At 45.1% G+C, this 18,817-nt stretch overlaps 1 protein-coding gene across 1 annotated transcript in view; it reads right to left on the bottom strand.

Annotated features, from left to right (window-relative positions):
* The window catches only part of LOC142793131 (uncharacterized), a 39,933-nt gene extending 22,590 nt beyond the window's left edge, over positions 1–17,343 (bottom strand). Inside the window, exon 1 of the mRNA XM_075885743.1 lies at positions 17,157–17,343. Within this exon, the coding sequence (XP_075741858.1) occupies positions 17,157–17,208 (52 nt within the window). The 5' untranslated portion in view covers positions 17,209–17,343. The remainder of the gene's footprint in view (positions 1–17,156) is intronic.
* Positions 17,344–18,817: the final 1,474 nt, after the last annotated feature.

Below are 18,817 nucleotides of genomic sequence, written 5' to 3' on the forward strand. Positions count from 1 at the left end.
GCAACACTGTCCCCTAGTGCTTGTATATAATTGTGGAACGTCAATCGATGAGGCCGGTACGTAAACGCTACCCGTGCTCTCAAGTCACGTCACTCCTTCACTATGCAATGCTTCACGTTGTCCCATCCTCCTCACGCTCAAAGCTCTCCTCACCCTCACTCAACTATCCCACCATTTTGATAAACATGGCTATACCATCCCACCCTTTTGGTAAACATGGCTACGCTGTAGATGTATATTATACGGTCTTGCCTGCGTGACATCGCACATGGCAATGCTGTGATTTGTCTAATCCCGTTCCTCTTTCTCTCCTCCCCACTCTCACTTCTCTTCCTGAACCCTCACTTAACAATATTTTAAATGGCTATGCTTACTCTTCTAAAAATTCCGCCTGGCCGAGTTGGTTCATGATTAAAACAGATCTTTCGGCGCAAAAAGACGATACACATAAGACGAACACAGACAGGCTTAAAACACTTAAGACGAACACAGACACGCCTTTGCCTGCGCGAAGATATATATACAGGTTTGCTGTAATCTACCCTCTGCCATCCTTCTTTCATTCCTATTCTTTGCTTCTCTTCTGATTCAACTTGCTGCCCTTTCTCGCCTCGTCTATTTTTACATGACATAGTGTGGTAAAGCATAGCGTAGCCATGCATGTATAGCTTCGCGCAGGCAAAACCGTGCCGGCACGGCCAATTATGATACGGTTTAGTGAGACTCGGCTAGGGAAGGGATAATCATGAGGAAGGAAAGGGTGAGGGGCGAAGGTACAGCATAGCATTGCCATGTACGGGTATATGTCCCTTGTTTTGCCTCCGCGACACACTAAGCATCAACATACGATGGCAGCATGCGGGGACAGCATACTTTCATACTTATTTTCTTCATCATCACATTGCTCATTCTCAGCTTCGGTTCCCTGCCTGCCCTTTTTATGTGCATGGCTATGCTATAGGTTTTTTCTTCATTACGTCAAGCGACACGTGATGACGATGACAGCACACAAGAGCCAGGGCGCCTGGTGTGATCTGCATTTAAAAGTAAAAACAGTGGCGCTGCCTATAAACACAGAAAAATCAACTCGGCGAAATGAAAAGAAAATCGTGTATACTTACCACCCTATTTCGCTCAACGTCACAAACTTCCCGTGAACATTTAATTCCACAGAAGCGTTATATTTTCTTTTTACTTCATTCCTCAATAAAACGCACATTAAACTATATCTTCTTTCCGGAGAACTGTCATCTATATATGACAGGGCAGATGAGATGAGAGAGATCAAAGTAAACTATAGTGACAAACTCGTCTTTCCGCACGACCTCTGTTGAGAATAATCAGTTGAGCCTTTGAACTCTGTCGCCGGAAAAACATCCCCTGTGGGCTTAGTTCGACTCGTGTGCTCGTGCATGCACAGTGGTGCGCAAAATGTCTCGGTCTACTTGGCTCACACTTGGGCACTTCATCATTTGTTATTCTTGCAAGTGTTCGCGTGCCAATACATACATAGCAACATACTTTCAACATTCTCTTCATAACAAAAATCTTTCAAAATGTTTTTTGCACTACAGGACAAAATCGCAAAGTAGTTTTTTTTTTTTTTTTTTGCGGAGAGTGTTCGCGAAACATGAATATTGGTCCGTGATAATTACTTCGTATTGGGTTCGCGCTCATTTACCGTTACGTTTTGACAACAGCCTCGTGAAGCTAAGCACCAGAATATGCAGAATCTCTTCTTGCTAACTAAGAAACGACGTCAGCGAAATTGAAGCAAGCACCATTCATTTTGCCGCATTCTAATTGATCATCACCTGTCGTGGTGTTCTAGGGATTACTGGGCTCTACTTAAGACCCGAAAGCCATGGGATCGAATCCCGGCCTCCGAGGCTTTAAGAGAAGCGATAAGCTCGAAACCCGTCTACTTAGATTCAGTTACACGCTGGAGAACACCAGATGGTCAAAATTTACGGAGCCATCTACTACGATGTCCCTCGTGATCATACAACGGTGTGCTAGCGTAAAAGACCAACAATTATCACTATTCGCCCAACTGAACCTCTATTACCGTCGACTTCGCCACCTGGCACATAAAGTTGTGCGAGGTGGCGAGGCATAAAGCAGTTGGTGTCTTGACAGTGCCCTCGGCGATCGGCACCAGCTGTCAATCACAAAGGCCACGCCATGACGAAAATAAGCCCACATGTTGAAACGTTGGCTCCAGCAACATACATTTCTTGTTGAAGGATCCCCTTCACCTCTTATCGATTACAGCTTTCCCTCAAGTTCTCCAATTTCTGAATTTGGAGTTCTGTCTCCGAGTCACTCTTGTTGGGGACGCGTTCCTCGACAATATTGCAATGAACCCTTTGCACAATTCGCAAGTTCGCTGCTGTGCACTGCATATTTGCACAAGTAATGACTGCACCTGTCGTGCTTCCAGTGGAGACGCGGTCCTATTTGAACGTGCTAGGGCTTGTCTTTTATAGGTGTTTTATATCAAGAGAGCTGATTCTACATTTTGCACGTCATTGCGTAAGCAAACCGTGCTTGAGCAGGTCATTTGCAGTAAGTGACTACACGCCATTAGTTGTTCTGACTGCACCGCAGAAAAGCCAGCTTTACGATCGTGAAAAAAGTCTACCATTTTACAGCAGAGCCCTTAGGCTCGAGGCTTGCCGAGAGTCGTATATAGAAGATTGTCACCATCATCACGAACCGACACGCGTGCTTTTCATCTTCATTTTTCCCTTGAGCTTCGCTCCCAGAACATGCGCACCAGTCGGTCTGCCTCGAAATGCTACGGCTCCGATGGGTGAAAGAACGAGTACAGAGAGAGGGCACGCGGGAGAGAGAACAAAATTGATAGAGAGACAAAGAGCAAAATTCCTGGCTGAAAACAAAGCTTGATTGGGCGGGATTCAAGCCCGCATGGCCCTGATCTAAGGCGAATGTTGTAAGCACTTGGCTATCCGGGCACTCTAGCACAACATGACACATCCTTCGACAAGGCAGTATACCTAAAGGATGGAAAAGGGAAGTGATGGTGAGGAGGCCGGCAGACAGTAAAGCACAAAATAAAAACAATGATATATATAGAGAGAGATATAGATATGCAAGAGAGACAGAATGGGAAAAATGAAAAGATTAAAACAAAGAGCGATAAAGAGTGGATTAAAATAGAGAGAGGAAACAAATCGAAATAACAGCCACAAAGAAAAACCACCCCAAGCATAGTCATGGATAGTATAATATTACAACGGGCGGGAAACACAGCTGAGGGGGTAAAAGCCTAGTCAAGCCAGGACCAGTTAGCCACGCACCAGCTATGCTGTGACCAAGCCTTGCATGACGTTGTGCAAACAGCCTAATTTTTTGTTGTTGTTGGTGTTACTGTTGTTGCTGTTGTTGTTGAATAGACACGGCGTTATTGCTGCCTGCTCTCAACAGCCAAGCCAGTTCACCCCCGAAAAAGTGCACTTCAAGAGGAGGAGTGTGTTTTTGACGAGAAATTGAACAGTTTCGTTTGTCGTCGTTTTTCGTCTAGAGGCAGTTCACCTGGCGGTGCATAACTGCCACAGAGCGCGCTGACTGCAACAACCTACCTTAACATGAGTTAAAAGTAAAGCAATCTCGACATCTGTTTAGGATGATAACCCATTCAGTCCTTTGTTTCCACTATCCTTCGAATTGCCACAATGACCTTGGCGCTGTAGTTATTACGCTATACTCATGTACTTCATAGCAGATATCATTTTTAACGGAACAAATAAAGAACTCTTTCAAATGCAATTACTCCGATCAGCGGCGAAGCGTGCCCCACTTCTGTTCTCGAAGATAAACGCAAAGAATGAGCTGAATGTATGTGGTAGTGACCATTAGTCTTTTTTATACGGTACGACGTTTAGTCAAAAATTACAGAGAAAGCTTCAGTGCTTCAGCAGGGAGATAACAAAAGCACATCCGCTAAAAACATGAAGGTGAATTTGAAAGCGTGGGCCCAGGCGCACGGTCATGGCAATTTCAGTCGGCATTATTTACGTCCGCGGGAAGAGAGCCAGGACATGAAGTTACGTTTGGCTGAGCGTAAACGAAGTGAAAAGAAAGAGTCGAGAGGAATAAATTGCTAATAATTTGCTGCAGATAAGGAAAACGTATATTGGGATGGGGTGCGGAAGGGGAAAACTCAATAACGTGGAAGAGAAATGTGTCCCGGTGACGCATGTGGAGTGGTGAAACCGAACAACAAAAAACTGCGCAACTTACCGTGTTAACTTGATTATAACGCACCCTCCTTTGTTTGCAAACGCATCCCAAATTTTTCTTTAATCTTAGCTTTAATTACTTTCTTAAAAGTCACATATTGAAAGGGAAACGTTAAGTTTTCCAAAGGGAGACATACAGTAAATGATTATTGATCACCGTCATCATATGACCTTTGTGTTGAGGAATAATACTGGGACGTGTTCCTGCATGTAATAGGAAATAAAAAAATTGACGAAAAAATATGAGTTACAGTGGCACGGGCGCGGTTCCCTTAACCCTTACTTTACTCGGTCTGCGAATATTTCAGCTTTCGTTGCTCTAAGTAGCATGGTAAAACGCAGCTTTCGAGATCAGAAAGTGATTAGCCCAAATAATGTCTGATATTTTACGTACAAAAGCTGGAATATTACTATAGGGCTTGCTGTAGTAGTGGACACCAGAATAACTTTGACTATGTGGTATTCTTGTCACGTCACACATGGCGATGTGACGCGAGAAGATGTCACGTCACATCTGGGAACTCTGGTCACGTCAAACGTGGGGATTATCAAGGGGATGTTACGCGGGAGTATGCCACGTCGCATGTCATCACGTGGAGGCCACGTGACCACGAAGCCCCCCCGTGGTGCTGCGGTGGAAACTGCTGCATGTTTCGATTACTGGCCACGAGGCCAGTACTCGAAACATGGAAACTGCATGCTGCGGTTTTCATCTCGCACCTCAATAAAGCGGGAGTGTGATATTCCAGTTTTTTTTTGTGTGTGTGTGAGAAAAGTCGGTGTTTGTACTCGAGTAAACACGGTACGCAGCCGCAGAAAGAACTATCGATCACCGACACGTGTCATGAGGGGGACAGATCGCGGTAGTCTGCTTCATTTCTCTTTCCAACGGCAACGTTTGTAGTTTCGTAATACCCTGTCCATTTCCCGCTGTACATTATGAGAGGTAATTGCTGATCTCTGCTCACTGTACAGGAAAAGTCGTTAACAAAAGAGAAAGAGAGAACAACTTCATTTAAAAATAAGTCTCCCTAAAGAGAACATATCCAACGACACCCATCATTTGAAAGCAGAGAAAAATTGTTATAGAACGTGATTTTTATATTGGCACTCTTTCTTTCTGTGAGTGTGATATAATCAAATCGAATCAAGTCAAACATTTGTTTCGCCCAAAATTTTGTGTATAGTGGAACACGAGGCCTCCAGAAAAGTGCATCTAATCCACTTCTCATATAGATAATTATATACGTCATTTAAACCCTGCGTGTGCGTGCGTGCGTGCATGAATTTCTCTTATGCGCAAGCAATGGTTTATCGGTAACAGCAAAGCTGTATTGTGTAATGTACTCTGGAGTGGGAAGCGCCCATGTCATTCACTTCTCTTCTTAATGGTGTCCCTGTGTTTGCCCACTCGTACACCACCCCGACTTAAAATAAGAGATGTGCCTATATAGATCAATCACAATCGTGAATAAATGAACTTGTTCTTCCTCGGCCATGAACTACAGCCTACATTTCAAGGGCTGAATTCACAAAAATTCTCCGCGTTTCTAATTGGCCCATTGGCTTCGCTAATTATATGTCCGCCATCGTGATTGGCTGAAATATTCTTAAGAAAATTTTCAACCTAAAGTACTTTTGTAAATACGCGCCCAGCTCTCCATCTTTTTGATATCTTGTATCCATTCATACAGCGAGAAAGATCCCCGTACTCTTTCAGAAAGCATTAGTATTGTCGCTTGCTTAAGGAACTATATGTGTTCTGAAATGCCCGTTTCCTCTTCTTGCTACATTGTTTGGCTCGTGTGCCTAACTGTTGAAATTTTTATGATGCTGACACGTCTGCTATCTCTTTCAATTCTTTCCTTAGTTTGTCTGCGATTAAATATATTATCAAACGACACTTAGAAGCCGGCTACAAACAAACATATCAACCTAAACAATGGCTGAACTTTCTCTATTTTTAGCGACCTCACAATTAGCAAGAATGCTCTGGGGATGCCTTAAACAAAGCCTCGATTTCTCCGTAGCCCAGTGGGAGGTGGCCATGCACAGCCCGCTCCTGGCTGACCAGCTTAGGTCTGTCCAGAAGGTCCGCGAAGTGGCAGGCAGGCTTGCTCTGGCGGTCCCCACGTGAAAGTCGCCCATTGCGCGCGTCCCGCCGGACCTCTTTGATTGATTCAAATAATTTTGACAGTTATTTCAATCAATGAATCGCAATTTAGCTATCTTACTTTTTTTGTTGCTCGCCAGCAATTTTCTCTGCTTCTTCTATTTTTTATATAGCCGAGTAAGAATCGAACCCAGGCCGTTTGCATGAAAAGCAGGTGTTCTGTCTCAGAGCCACTTTATTGCGTTCCATATATATAAGGAGGACAACAGTGTTCTCAAGCGTGTACAAAAATTGCAAAGTCTGCCATACATATAACGTTTTTCTTAAAGACGATATTTATTTTCGAGGGACCTTCAACGCAAAAATTTTGGTCTGTCTGTCTGTACATTTGTCTGTATTTCCGCCCTTAACAGTACTCTAAACGGCACCAGATGATACCCCAAACGGTCGACCCCATCCGCAGCACCCACCAATATTGCTCAAGGTTCAGTGTTCATACTTGTACGATTGTCAATTGAAAAGCAATTATTGCGCATATCTGAGGCACCACAACAACATGTCAATATTCTGCATGTGTGTCTTTTTACTGGAAAAGGCATACATAAGTGATTCTAAGAACCGCAGCTCTCATCACGCTGCGCCGACGATGCAACGCTTGCACGAAAAGGCAAGTGTTTCCAACGCTTTTGCTAAGACGACACGGTGGTGGCGTTCTACATCTTATCACCTCCGAGACGGACGCGTATGGCGTGCGCTTCGTTTTACAAGATAACTGCCAGATAGCAATCATGTCTCACGTGTGACGTGACTTCACCTCCGCTGCACCTCGGTTCGGTCACCTCCGCTGCACGCTCGAGGCACTCTAACGCAGCACCCCCAGAATACCATTCACGAATTTTCTTGCGCAGAACATCAAATACAGTTTTGTTCACTCTCTCCTGACGCAAGACTATCGTCTTTAAACGACATTTGCAGTGTAACATGCAGATACGGGGCATTTTTTTTTTTTTTTGCTAGAGGAACCCTGCAACCCTTTCCCAGCATGTCCAGAAAACGCTGCAGATAGGTAATAAAGGCTCTCGAGGACACGCAAGCAAATATAAAAGTACAGCACGTGGCCTGGAATACAGAATAAATTCTGAGTCAGCTAAAAATTGCTTTTACTTTTTTCGATAAATGATGGAAGAAGCTCAAGAATCACTCATCGCAGCTGTTCGATCAGCCATTGGTTGATTTTAGCATGGCGCCTTCAGTCGTTACAGGGATCGCCGCGGGAGGTCACGACTTGTCCATGGGTGCAGAGGCGCATGGCGCATGGCCATGGGTGCAGAGGCCATGGGTCCATGGGCGCAGAGTTTTTCAAAGCACTGGGGTTTAGGGACCGGGAGGGCAAAATAAACATTAGGCGGGTAGACTTAACCAGAAGGAGGTTATCTGATTGGTGGCTAAAGTCAAGACACGAGTGAAAATTAAACTCTTCACTGCAAAGTACGAATCCTCAAACTCACTTTTTAAGGAAAAAAAATAAATATAATTTTTGGTTCATAAGGTGTTACGGCTTGGTGGCGCTAGCCACCGCCCGATCTAAAGGGTACAGCCATATCCATCCATCCTTCCATCCATGCACGTGCATTGGCACTGGAAACCATCGCAATCGAAGGAAAAAAAATAGCAGATCCCACGTGCAGTGGGAATCAGTGATATGCGAGGCACGAATGAGAAATGTTGATAAGTCACTTTAAAATCAGCACAATGTTACAAGGTGGAGGTAAATGATGCCACATATGACTTCCGTTTGATGATTATTATGTTTGAATGTGTTGTATACCTTCGTCATCTATTCACGTCACGTGATATCAAAATTTAGCATATGTGGAGCCAGCGAAACGGCCGCGAGCACGCTATGAGCATGGTATGTTGCCATGTTCTTACATGACGCGCGTGTCAGAATTATCTTGTTTGCACCAGTCATATATTTCGTCATCCATTGACGTCACGTAACACCAAACTTGGTAAATGTGGAGCTAGCAAAACGGCCGCGACCACATAATGAAGAGCCCAATTTTATTCAATGTAGTGTTGATGCGCGCGCACGCTGGGCACAGTGACGCAACGTTTGCAAAACGAGAGCATTCTATAGTCTGACACCAGGCGCGACCACTGTTCGTCGGCGCGGCCCGACGGCAACTGGCGCCAAATGCGACATGCTGCATTTCGCGCCAATGCGCTCCTTCCTTTCATGACGGAGGGACGCTGGACGCGCTGAAACACGCATGAGTCAAAGCAACACAGCGCGGCGCGCGCCTGCGAGTATATATAGCAGGACTGGCGCCTGGCGTGGCAAAACCGGCGTGACGCGACGAAGAGAACGCCGGCGAGCACGCCCACCGCGTGACGTCGAAATATAGCGGCGCCTTGATTGTGGCATGTAGTCATGTTCTCACATGACACGAATCTCATGGTTATGATGTTTGCATCAGTCACATACCTTTGCCATCTATTGTCGTCACGTAATATCAAATTTGGCATATCTGAAGCTAGCGAAACGCCCGCGAGCGCCTCATAAGCGTAGCCTGAAGTTATCTTGTTACATGACACACATCTCAGGTTTATCATGTTTGCATTTGTCACATACCTTCGTCATCCATTCACGTACCGTGATACCAAATTTGGTATATGTGACGCTAGCGAAACGGGCGCAAGCGCATCATGAGCGTGGCATGTAGTCATGTTGTTACGACACGCATGTCATGATTTTCATGTTAGGGCCTTTCGCTTGTGTTCACCATGCAATCATGTCATACCATACCAGTTTTGCAACACGCCATGTGAATGAAACCACCGCAAGAGCTGCAGGACCAGTAAATGTAAATCATGACATTAATGACATACATGTCATAATTTTCATGGTATGTCTAGTAAAATATGTTCATCATACAGTCATGTTATGCCATACCAACTTTGGTATCGATGCCGTTATCGAAACGGCCAGGAAAGCTAAAGTCGTAGGTGGCTAGATAGATAGATAGATAGATAGATAGATAGATAGATAGATAGATAGATAGATAGATAGATAGATAGATAGATAGATAGACAGATAGACAGATAGACAGATAGATAGATAGATAGATAGATAGATAGATAGATAGATAGATAGATAGATAGATAGATAGATAGATAGATAGATAGATAGATAGATAGATAGATAGATAGATAGATAGATAGATAGATAGATAGATAGATAGATACGCTCAAAGTCGCCGAAGTTCGCCAAGAAATGCTTCGCATTTAAAAGAAAGGCCCACATCGTGTACTTGTTATAACGCTCACCCCTCCGGGTCATGCGTGCGCAGGTTCGATTGTCATCTTGGCAAAAACACTTTTTGCCAAAAACGTCTTTCCTATTTTTCTCTTTCTCTACTGGTTTTCTCGCTCGTACAGGTATTGAATCATTCGCCTATCAAATTGAACCTCGCCTTCTGAGTGTGAATCACAAGATGAAGCTGTTGAAGAATATAGGACTAAGACAACGCGTGCTGGTTCAATCATGTTGATGATCATTTGTTATCTACAACTAACAGCCGACCTCGGCTTTAACAGCTCTCTCGTTTAAATACGTGCTCTCCAGGCAAAGACGAGCTGCTATGGCTGTCACTTAAGGCTTTTTTTTCTTATGTTTTTTTTTTATTGGAACAACGAAACAAGATCATTGCGTTCACTTCACGAACGTGATATTCGAAAATAAAGTCAACGTCCTTCTTCGATATTCGTTCAGTTCGGATCGTTACTAGCACCTTACGTACAAGCTTGCCTTTTAACGGAACAGTTAACTTAGCCACCTTATGTCATTTTTCTTTAAGCTAAGGTGCTATGCAATTTACGAATGGCAGATAAAAAGAGCGAAACCGGTATTTCTGCGGCACCTACGCTTCATACTCTCTTTTTACGGTGTGGGGATTGTTTGTAGAATGACAAGACCCGCACCATCTAAGCAAAGAGAAGATGCCCTTCAGGGAAGCACAAAGATTTCCCTCCGGTTCTCATTGTTTACACTTGCATGTGAGAAACCACGGCAGCTCCAACAACTGCATTAGAGTGGTGTACTAGGCTTCTCGCAGTGCGGTTGCCTTGCTCCGGACAGTTCGAAAAAAAAACAACAGAAAGCTGTACAGATATACCGAAGGATTCCCAAGGTATCGCTCGTATGCCACGGTGTTGAAAACAAACAAAACAGTATCGTGATATAGCGCAAAAAAGGGGGGGTGGATGACTTTTCGATTTCTAATTTGGCAAAGTCCTGTTGGAATCGTGTATGCTGTCTCTGTCACGTTAGTTTGTATTCTTCTTTGTTTATTTGTCAATCTGCTTTTTGTTTGTTTGTTTCTTTCTTTGTTTGTTTCTTTGTTTGTGTGAGACCATCGAACAATTCGCCTTGTTTCGTTCGTTTACGATTGCGACTTTTGATTGAGGTTTGATAGGCCTACTCCCAGTTTAATAATATATTTCTAATATATAAGGTATTTTACTATCAAATTATTGTCATCACCAAGACTGACGCAGAGTTTCGGGTGCATGGGCACTAGAGCGAGGAAGAAAATTAAGAAGCATCATCATCTTCTTCTTCTTCTTCTTCGTCATCATTATCATCCTGACTACGCCCACTACACAAAGGCCTCTTCAATGATCCGCCAGTCAACTCGTTCCTGTGCTTGCAGGTGCCACTTTGTACCCGCAAACTTCCTAGTTTCAATTGCCCGATTGATTTTCTGTCTCCCCCTCACCCGCCTGCCTTCTCTTGGTATCCAGTTTGCGATCCCTAATAACGAGCGGTTGTCTTGCCTCCGCGCTACGTGCCCTGCCCAAGGCAACGTCTTCTTCTGGATTTCGACAATGACGTCTTAAACAACCGTTTCTTCCCTGATGCTGCTCTCTTTTTGTCCCTCAAGGTTACACCTATAATTTTCCTTTCCATCGCCCGCTGCGTCGTCTTTAACTTAATATGAACGTTCATTACCTGCCGCTGAGTTAGCTTTCCTGGAAGAGATTCACTAGGACAGTCTTCGTCTGCTTATCTTCAACTGTTTCATCAACAAGTGGTCATCTAACCGCTTCCATATATGTTTGTTGCTGCAATAAAATCTCAGTTGGTTGTTTGCGGCGGGTTTTGTATCCCCGCCCTGCTATCGTGTTTGGCGCACCACCTATTTAAGATGAGTTGCCAACCCCCCCCCCCCCCAGCAGTTCGTGCTTCTTTCAAACACCATCACTTATACTTCAAGTTTCAAGTTTTATTATTTCCTTGACTTGCCTTGGCGTTACTGGCTGTCACTTTTATAATTAAATTAACTTCGACCATTCTATGTTCTTGAGAGCGCCGAAAGCTTGGTAAGCAAGATTACTTAGGCTTTTCGCCTCCCTCAAAATGACAGTGCCGTAGTTGTTCATCGAAGCTGCAGACTCGCGCCATTTTTTTTTCGTGCTTCTTTTTGCAGATTGCTTAGTACTAACTAAATACGAGGGAGACAAAACTTGACTGGCATTTTTTTTTGTAGACAAAGGACGCTGAGTACATTGATTATAACGATTGAGTTTGAAGGAAAAAAAGAAACACACACACTATTTTGTAGGTTTCTGACCAAGTATACCTTAAGTAAAGAGGACTAATAAAAAAAACTTTCGTTAATTAATGCCAGTCGCTAGACGCGACTGAAGTTCGGAGAAAAATAGAATCTGAACGCGACGAGAAATCCTTGCACATAAAATAAAACCTCGGGCAATGCTTTCACAAAATAAATTGTCTTTTTGTCGAAACATTTGCTCCAGCTACATCACTTGTTTAACTACTTCTCGTCGAGCCAGTAGACCAGATACGCTGGCACTACTGAGTAATGAGGAACCGAAGAAGATGACAGGTTTAGTAGTTTCATAAGGATTTCGTTAGGTTTTTTTTTTTTCGGAAGTTACTGTGTATGTTTGTTTTTTAAATGCGAAGCATTTCTTAGCGAACTTCTGTGACTTTGAGCGTACCTATCTATCTCTATCTCTCTATCTATCTAGCCGCTTACGTTTGGGAGCTCTCTTGGGCACCCGCTTAACTCGGTGTGAAACAAAATTAGCATGGGTGGGTAAGATGGTTTAACGAACATGACGCGCTAGTCAAGACATGAACAATGTCCCAATTCCGCCGTGTACGCCGTCAAACACTTCCCGCCAGACAGTGACACATACACACGGGCGGGTATGTGCCGCTGCTATGCGGGTTAGTGCCATAGGTGATTGACACTTAGTATGTATACCCAGGAACGACGAGAACATACAAGGGCAATTTTAACGCGCGAGCGTTAAAAAATACCCGCCATCAGTAGCGTCGACCCGATGAATGCTAAGAAGAAATACCAGGGTCGTAGCTGGAATCGAACCCAAGCATTTTGCGTGGCAGTGAAGCATTTTACCACAGAGCTACGCCACGTCTCGGAACTACTTTTCAAATAGACGCTAATCTTCGTTAAACGTCAATAATGGTTGCAGTGCTGCCTACTAAATTTTATAAACACTACATGTGTACTCTTTTGATACAGCTGTCATGTCGTGTTAACGTCAATTGTTGTTAGTTGCCATGCACTTGATTTGATTTACACAGCAGTGTCAAGGGCCAGCATCCTCGCGAGCATCAGCGCTTCACATCAGCTTCTGGTGTTGCTATACGCATATTCCAGTTGGCATCGTTGCGCAAGTGCAAACGACTGATTATGTAAACATCTGAAACTCTTCAACATATGTCTGTGAGTGGAACAATTTTCCATATATAAGCGACATTTTATGATATGTCGCTCAATAAAAATTGCAACACGGCCACCTTCCCTCCGTATGCTTCGCATAACGTCGATTCCCATGTACATGGTGTCTGCCAAATTTTTTTAACGTCATGGTGTTGCTGCGAGGAGGTCATTTCTGACTGAACTTCTCATTCAAGAGCCGAGGAGTAACCAGCGCCTAATTGGCGCGCCAGTATTCCAGTATCCCAATATGTAGTATCAATAGAATGAACACCTACAAAATATAAAATAAAGAAAATAATATCCGTGCATGACGTTGCAGTAGCTCCTCGTTCACAACACCATTTGAAGCTGGCGTACAAATTTCGCTTGACTACAAGTCAAAAGCGGACCAGCCGTAATTGAGCCATCTTTAATTCCAAGAAACAGGACCTGAAATGATGTTCGTTCATGCCCCGCGACCGTGCGCGATATGATGCTCTAGAAGCGTTATTTTGAGAAACAATTAGGCTACCTGTATGGGAGCTCTTCTGTAAGGTTCTGTAAAAAGGTTAGGAGCCCTCTCCTTATCGGTAATGTGACGACAGGTGGAACTTGTACTGACCTACTACTTTCATTCTTCCTTTTTTTAAATACGAATCATTTTCAGCGAACTTCAGTGACTTCGAGCGTATCTATCTATCTCTCTATCTATCTATCTATCTATCTATCTATCTATCTATCCATCTATCTATCTATCTATCTATCTATTTATCTATCTATCTATTCATCTATCTATCTATTTATCTATCTCTCTAGCCACCTACGACTTTTGGCTCTCCTGGTCGTTTGAATAATGGTATTGATACCAAACTTGGAATTACATAACATGACTGTGTGAGGAACATATCTGGCTAGTCATAACATGAAAATCATGACGTGTATGTCCTGAATGTGATTATTTACGTTTCAATGATCCTGCAGCTCTTGCGGTGGCTTCGTTCACATGGCATGTTGCAAACCTGGTATGGTATGACATGATTGCATGGCGAACACAAGTGGCATATCCTAACATAAAAATCATGACATGCATGTCATGTAACAACATGACTACATGCCACGCTCATGATGCGCTCGTGGCCGTTTCGCTAGCTTTGTATATACCGAATCAGGTATTGCGGTACGTGAATGGATGAATAAGGTACGTGACTGGTGAAAACACGATAATCATGAGATGCGTGTTGTGTAACAAGATCACTACATGCAACGCTCAAGATGCGCTGGTGGCCGTTTCGCTAGCTTCACTTATACCAAATTTGGTATTACGAGACGTGAATGAATGAAGAATGTATGATACTGGTGCAAACATGATAAACATGAGACGCGTGTCATGTAACAACATTACTGCACGCTACGATCATGATGCGCTCACGGCCATTTCACTAGCTTCACATGTACCAAATTTGATATTACGGGACGTCAATGAATGACGAAGGTATGTGACTGGTGGAACATGATAATCATGAGGTGGGTGTCATGTGAGTACATGACTACGTGCCACAGTCTAGGCGCCATTAAATTTCGACGTGACGTGGTGCGCGTGCTTGCCGGCGTTCATTTCGTCGCGTCACGCCGGCATTGCCACGCCAGGCGCTGGTCCTGCCATATACTCGCAGGCACGCGCTGCGCTGCGTTGCTTTGACGCATGCGCGTTTTAGCGCATCAGGCGTCCCTTCGTCACGAAAAGAGGATGACGCATTGTTGTCTGGGTAACGCATCGGCGCGAAATTACAGCATGTCACATTATGCGCCGGTTGCCATCATGCCGCGCCGACGGACGCTGGTCGTGCCGGTCGCGCCTGGCGTCAGACTATAGAGGGCTCGCGTTTTGCTAACGTAGCGTCACTGTGCCCAACGTGCGCGCGCGTCAGTGCCACATTGTTGTATACTGGGTGCTTCATAATGCACTCGCGACTGTTTCGCTAGCTCCACATATACCAACTTTGGTGTTACGTGACGTCAATGTATGACGAAAGTATTTGATTCATGCAAATATGATAATCCTTACACGCGTGCCATATAAGAACATGACAACATACCACGCTCATAGCGTGCTCGCGGCCGTGTCGTTAGCTCCACATATACTAAATTTGGTATCACGTGACGTGAATAGAAGACGAAGGTAAACGACACAACCAAACATCATAATCTTTACTGAGAAGTCATGTACGGCATCATTTTCCTCCACCTCGCAACGTTCTGCTGACTTTAAAGTGACATATAAACCTTTCTCATTCGTGCTTTGCGTATCATCGATTCCCACTGCACGTGGGATCTGCCAATTTTTTTTTTCTTTGTCACCTGTCTGATTGCGCTATGCTCCATTTCCTTACTCCATGCCAGTAACGCAACCCTTCAGTTATTATAGGCAACAACGACAGTCATGTGTCCATTTTCAGGCAACAATGAAACGTGGCAACGCGAGACGACAAGTCGCTCCGGTCAAAGATCAGGTTTCTATGTCACAAATGACTGATCGCCGACAATCTCACGATCGAGAGGTCATCTGTTATTGGAAAATAATGCATACAAATACACATGTGACCGGCGCACTTTTTAGGACCGTATTTCTGTGCACTTACCGAGGTACAATTTTTCACATACAGTGCTTCCGCTATCAAAATTCGTAACCCTAAAGAGGTACCACCTCAAAAGAAAATCATAGCATATCCACGAGGTGAATGGCGAGTGGGGCGAAGCGGACGGATGGCCGGATGGACGGAAGTAAGAACGAACAGAAGCGCGGACGTACTGATGGACGCTTTGCCCCACTCACCATCATTCACTCCATGGATATGCTGTGAGTTTTATTATTTATCATACTTTATGTAACATCCTCTTGTATCGTAGCATTTGCTTTTTTCAGCGTATATACATTTCGTTAAATATGCAAGTACAGCCCTCTAGGGCCGGTTCAAGAACTATTGAAAGGTGGCTACGTACGATTACAACAGGACGCTCAGCCCACGCCTTACGAAGCTTCGCCGTTATAAGCATCGTAATTGTTAATACAGCAACATCAAGTTACAAAGCGAAATCCGAAGGGCAGAGCTACGCGCAGGCAGTTCAAGGCGACGCATGGAACTCGTGTACCGCCATACGCATCTTCGAGCACTGTCCCTGCCAACGCCTATTTGTGAGGTCACTGTGTGAAAGATGTCTGCACAAATAGAGCCTCGGCGGGTTCCGCCTTTGCCGAAGGACATTCTCATTGTGTGTCGTTGCTCACTTCCGAGAGAATGCCTGCTCATGACGGCTGCGGTGAACTCGCGCTCCATTCTATCTTGCGTGCACGCATCGTAGTAGGCGTATTAGTGGCCCCGAATGTATTACATGACATCACAGTTTTCTTTACATGGCTGAAGTGTGTCCACACAAGCACTGTTCAATTGATAACATTCGGGTCGAGGATTAAGCACCATGTTAATGAAGTACATCATCTGTCCCGACCACAACCATCGCATAAGCTTTTTTTTATCTATCGCCTGACCTAAAGTAACCTTTCGCAAGTATAAGTTCTCGCCAGGGCATGACACACGGCCATCTGTTGGTTCGTGGGTTCCTCGAGGTGCTCATATAATGGTTCCGTATAACTGCAATGCACACTGTGGCACCTCTTTGAAATGAATGCTGCTGCAAGCATGCAAACACGACGACCATTGACAATGTGCCACTGATTAAGGCCAATGATGTCGTCAATTATTTAGGTACACGATCTGAGTTGGAGTTGCACATCTACTCACTAAATTATAACGCCTCCGTCATCGTGTGGCAGAGTGACAGACGCAGAGACACACGCACACGGAGAGTTCTACGACGAGATTCGTCTTGTCTAGGGCCGTTTTCAGCCCTGTCGTGTGCCAGCTGGCCTAGCAACGGTTATTATAGGGTGTGACCGATCTTTTCATACGCGAACACTACGCAACGAGAACCAAAGTGAGCGTTGTTTCCTAGAAGACTTACCACGCAGCAAGAACAGCAGGACCAGGAGCTCGGACCACACGCGACACCTCATCGCCCGGCTGTGACGGTGGGTTGGCACCGTGTCTACGTGTCCTCAGCGGCGATGTGCGAGCCAAGGCCGGTGCCCCGTCCGAATACTCACGATTCGGGCAGCGCCTTCCATCAGATGTATCCGTGTCGACAATGCGCGACGTTCATCGTGCTAACTTACAAAGTTACCGGCGGTACACTGCACACCCCACTCGCGTCAATGTCACTACTGGGCGCAACATGACATAAGTCGGCCGGGAGCTGTGCTGCGAGTGCTGCAGATGGGGACGTTTCGGCACGTTGTCTCATGGCCACGGAGAGTGGGCAAGACAAATGGAAGGGTGCGACCGCGTCCTCATCGGACCCGGTGTTAACTCGGCCTCACGAGCTCAATGCGGCTCCTTTTGAGAGCCCGCGCGAGGACACGCGGTCTGGCGGGCGGCGCGTGACGTCACGGCACGCGGTGCCCTCTCGCGGAGAAGCCGGCACTGGAAAGTCGCGGACGCTCGCGGGTCCTCAGTTCCAGCCGCGCGATTTCGCGGCTCGAGTGCCTCGAAATCGCGCTGCCGCTCGATAAGAGGCTAATCGTCGGCAGGGGCGGCTTAATTCCCCGCCCGAGAAAGAACGCTTCCCGAAACGAGGAAATTTAGTTCGGTCTCTCTTATGGGGGGGGATGCCTCTTTTCGCGTGGCGGGAGAAGGACTATCGATTAGAAAACCTCGAATGGTTGACTGTCCCTGCTTATTTTCGTTCGCGTTGCGGTTTCCCGTGCTTCCGTTCGCGTTGTGCGTGTGTGTCATTGTCGATAGGGATGGCGCACTTAGCAGACCTCTTCAGTGGCATTGCAGGCACTGGAAGTGGGCTGCTGTTTCAGTTCCAGCGTTTTTGTTTACGAATTACCGTTCCTAAGGCCTTCAAACTTGCACACATTTCTTTTAGTAAGCTAGGACGTACGAAAAAAGACTTCGACACATGTAATACAAAATTTAAACCCACTACAGACCAGTCTTGAACGTTTTAGCTATTTACTTCCTAACCACATGTTGACCGCAGAAACCCCAACATGGGAGACTGGATTTGGGCCTCACAGAGAGCCAACGACGCGGCGGTCAGGCTTAGCCTGCCCGTCCCAATGTGGGAGAAGTCCACTGCGCGCTAGTCACGTCTCTCAGGACTCGAAATGAGCTTGCTCTATCAATTAATGTTTATCGACTTAATAGGTAGTGGGCCGTATTTGGAAATAGCAATTAGAAGGGCCAGAGTAGGGGCTTGTTTGTTGTGCATATTTGACATTGGCGAGACGCTAATTGAACACGAAAAACACAGGAACGACACACACAAGCACGAACTGTTTATTTGGTGAAAACATGACAAATGATCTAAAGACATGAGATTTAAAGACACGAGAGAAAGAGAAATTATTGAAGCTTTTATGATGTACAAGCTTGGCGAAGATATATGTGTCAGTGCGCCATCGATACACTTGACCAACGATGAAGTTTCTTTTTTACATTGAAATTTAAATAGCTGACAAGGCCAGATTGAACGATTTTACGCACATCGTTGCTCTCCTGTCATGTGCAATGTGGGGGCTCACATTTTCTTTTTCTCCTGTTTCTTTCACCCTGTAT

The sequence above is a fragment of the Rhipicephalus microplus genome, unplaced genomic scaffold (genome assembly GCF_043290135.1).
Source record: "Rhipicephalus microplus isolate Deutch F79 unplaced genomic scaffold, USDA_Rmic scaffold_282, whole genome shotgun sequence".
Lineage (NCBI taxonomy): Eukaryota > Metazoa > Arthropoda > Arachnida > Ixodida > Ixodidae > Rhipicephalus > Rhipicephalus microplus.